Below are 3,989 nucleotides of genomic sequence, written 5' to 3' on the forward strand. Positions count from 1 at the left end.
CGAACCTGCTACCTGTTCGTGTCGTGCGCCCGGGGAGCCCGCCCGTCGTGCACGGGTCGCCCGCGGGTCGCTCACCCGGGTCGCCCGCCCGTTCACCACACCTCCGTGTCTGTTTGCCCGTTGGGTGGGCGCGCCCGCGCCCAACTCGTCGCCCTGGTCGCCGTTCCGCCCAACCGCAATCTCGCTCACCCGCCCGCCGGGTCACCGTGCACGGGTCGCCCGGCCCGGCTCGCCCGCGGGTCAAGTCTCCGTCGTGCAGAAATGTCGTGCACGCCCTGCCCGACTCGCCAGGGCGTTACACATTCATACGACTCCTCTACAAGTCCCTCGTCCCATCCCACATTACGAACATATTCGGAGCCCGCCCTACTGTAGAAGGCCGCACTGATAGCAGTTCCACCGCCCAGAACTCTCGCTCTCACATTATTCACTCCATTCCTCTGAAATAAACGTCTGCGCTATGGAAGTGTAATTGTCGGTCTCAGCCAATGGCTTTCCAGAAGCGTCGGCGTTTTCAATCTCAGGATCTCCATTGGAGATTCTCCCCTTTCCACAAGAAAAACTGAAAACTTGCTAGACAGCGTTGCGGCTAAGGGGCAGCCGGCCGTTCCTCCTCCAACTACAATGTAATCATATTTTCTTGCAGCTGCTTTCTCCGCATCTATAGTCATAAACGCAAACGGAAAACCTGCAAATCGTCACAGCCATCATATCAGACCATCAACTATATAATTCAATCATATCATTTCACACCATCGACTATATAATTCAATCACATCATCAACTATATAAAGAGACATTAATCCAATATGTTCATACCGGAGGGTGTTGTCGCTGCCTGAGAAGAGGATAAGCTGCTCAACATCGTTAGCATGATGGACAGAAGAAAATTCACAACCCTTATCATCGTCATATTTCTCACAAGGAATTCAACTCGTTCACTCTTTTTTAAGATGTGGTTCGATTTCAGAGTGTCTATTTATAAGCGCTTGCCCTTCGATTTTCCATCCATCTCTAGAAAATAATTATCACACGCTATCGTAGCCATAGTATTGTAGAGATGAATCAAACCAAGCACATAGAAATCAATCCACACAGTCCATGAAATCAAAACGGTAAGCATTAGCGTTGCTATATATCTTTGACATTTACCCAATCTTGCCATTCTCATTTCAATCTTTCCATTTTTCTCTGCGTTCTCGTTCATAATTCACCACACTTGTTGTTAACTTCTCTACGTTAGCGTGAATAATTCAATTCAACCTTAGTTGTATTACATACTTTGGAACAAAAAAATAGTTCGCTCCCAATACGGAACGATAATTCATTTACAGGTTGCTATTTTCTCTGCCTCACCATAGACTTGTTCCTTTCCCTCCGTTTTCGTAGTAATTCAATCCATTCTTCGCAATAGAATTTTGCACACGTTGATGGAAAAAAACACTCCCCCACGCATCATTTAATTAATTCTGGTATTCAAAATAGTCAGAATGTTCCCTTCTGATTTCAAACAACTCTATCTCAAACAACTAACTCAAAATATTCCCCGCCCCGCAGCCACTCCAGCAGCAACCATGCCAACGAAACGGGACCCTCTCCAACAAGTCTCTCGGAGAAACATCCAACGGTAAAGCCACGTATTAGTTCAACCCCAGAAAATATTTATGCTATCCGCGAACGAAAACGCAAGGAGCGCTCGATACGGAACATTCTGCGAATAGCTTCTTTCTCACGCTACAAAATCACAACTCCCAAATGTGGAAAATATGAACATAAAACTATATCCTTTACTACAGTCCTTAAAACATTGTTATATTTTAACGGCTACGCTGACTTTTCGTTAAAAATCCATTCAATGAACATGTGATCCAAATCAGCTTTCATCTTTTATTCCATCAGCACAATACAAGCCTTAGTTTTCATGAACGTAGAGTGGTGCAGTACCTCAAGGAAACAAGGATGTGGACATGGAAGGCACCACGAATCACAAGGCGAGGGTTGAGGGGAATGTGAAGGAATTGGTAACGTGGAGGGTTTTGTATTTTGGGATATGCTTGTGTTATCAAAATCTAGTGAGTTGTCGGGGTGATTAGATGTCTTCATAGAAGGGGTGATTAGATGCCCTCATAGAAGCACCGAGGAGATAGATGTAGTAGCCATAAACTAATAGGAAAGACGATGTAGTAGCCACAAACTAATAGGAAAGACAATGAATCAAACAGCTAAGTAAAGACGTAGAAATTAAATTGCTTGAAATTTCTTCTATAAGAGGTGTATCCAAGGCATGGCATTACAAACAACATAATAGTTTGTCATTGAATCCACAGTGATCTGTTTTTGCCACATCCAAATTGCGAGCAACATATACTTGGTAGACCTCTTCGTCTATAAGAGGTGTATCCATGACATGGCATTACAAGCAACATAATAGTTTGTCATTAGATCCACAATGATGTGATTTTTCGACATCCAAATTGCGAGCAACATATACTTGGTAGACTCCATTAACATGATTAAACACATGATTTTTGGATGATTCCTCGGTATTGAAATGAACTTATTGTTTCCTATTTCAGTAACTATATATATAACATAGTCATGTAAAGAAACTTTGGAATTTCATTTCTTGAACTCACACAGCGGATGCATATGTTTCCTACATATTCAAGAATTGTTTCAATGATGACCTAATGTAAAATGGCATTTGTTCAAATTCCTTCTTTCATAACAAACAATGTTAAAAAATAAACAACAAAAACATTACCAATTCATCGGACAAAACACTAATTTGGTGAATTTCAACTCTACCTTTATAAAGTTGTCCATTTATAAGTTGCAATGAAAAATTATAGGTCTCTTCGATTACAAGCTACCAAGTCGCGGATAAGACTCTCTTTTTTATCACTCCTGAAATGGGGCTTTGAACAAATCTTACCAAGTCACCTTTGACATATGAATAAGGTCTTTGCAAATGGGACGATTCATGTCAACTAGTGTGATTATGTAGTTTTTTATGCCACTCCTCCATTGATCATGAAAAATAAACTCGGTATCTTGAGGCTTGAAAGTATCATGCCTTACATTGTATATCCTCTCGCCCAGAGTAAATGCCCTTGTGATTATCCATATATGGTAGCCTAAATACGAGAAACATTTGAAGGACTCTAACGTTGGTTAGCTTCAAATTCCCCTTGTATAATTGTTCTAAGGGGAGGCTCCCAAATACTAATTAAGCGTTTTGGGATAACATGCAATAGAAAAATCAATTATGTTAAAGAGATTTGGCTCAACCCTTGCCATCTTTCATTTATTTCCTCGCTTACATTGTAAACAATTTACAATATTTCTCCCTATGCTAGCCTTAGTTAAAATTATTTGGCATTTCCAAAAAACATAAGGAAAACCAAGTATTTGTCATTACTAAAAATACCATTTCAACCCTTGAATAAATGACTTAAGTCATTCAAACAATCTTAGTGGCCTTGGACTATGAAAATTCACAAGAAACTATCTTACAAGGTGTCATCTTCTATTTTTCCATATATGGGTTGTTTATTTGGAATTATCATCTTATATTAACAAGTCCATACTTTTGGCAACCGACTTTGTTGAAAGCCCAAAACTACACAATTTGAGATTTTGATGAAATGAAAACATTGAAGGTAGAATTCAACAATTAGCTATGTTTTATCATGAGCTCAATCCAAGCACTACTACATAGGCAGGGGTTTTGAGACAATATTCAAGGCAATTTTTGAGTAATTTTTCTTGAGCTGAGACAAAGAAAAAAAGACCTTTTCTATTGTTTTAAATATTGTCTTTAAGCTAGTGTCTCAAATTATTGTCTTAAAAATTGTCTCTATAAGGACAAAATATAACGCATGAATTGTTTTCTCTTAAGAGACAATTTCATTTATCTCTCTAGAGACAATTTCATTTTTGTCTATCTAAAAATGATATGAAAATATATATTTAAAAAAAAATGATTT

The 3,989-nt window shown here is 39.4% G+C and overlaps 1 protein-coding gene across 1 annotated transcript; it reads right to left on the minus strand.

Moving 5' to 3' along the window:
• Nucleotides 1–458: 458 nt before the first annotated feature.
• Nucleotides 459–1,409, minus strand: LOC149152232 (uncharacterized). Its single transcript, XM_089441202.1, has 2 exons — nt 820–1,409; nt 459–688 (listed from the first exon to the last, which is right to left on the minus strand). The coding sequence occupies exons 1-2, from the start codon at nt 911–913 to the stop codon at nt 459–461; spliced, it is 324 nt and encodes a 107-aa protein (XP_089297328.1). The 5' UTR covers nt 914–1,409.
• Between the last annotated feature and the right edge of the window lie 2,580 nt (nt 1,410–3,989).

The sequence above is a fragment of the Pinus tabuliformis genome, chromosome 9 (genome assembly GCF_031772625.1).
Source record: "Pinus tabuliformis cultivar Carrire ecotype Pingquan chromosome 9, CPIR1, whole genome shotgun sequence".
NCBI lineage: Eukaryota > Viridiplantae > Streptophyta > Pinopsida > Pinales > Pinaceae > Pinus > Pinus tabuliformis.

Bases quoted from the DNA above. Each gene is read 5' to 3' on its own strand.
- LOC149152232 (XM_089441202.1), bottom strand. From the start codon at position 913: ATGACGATGATAAGGGTTGTGAATTTTCTTCTGTCCATCATGCTAACG. The intron at 689-819 runs GTATGAACATAT...GACGATTTGCAG, and splicing joins GGCAGCGACAACACCCTCCG to GTTTTCCGTTTGCGTTTATG.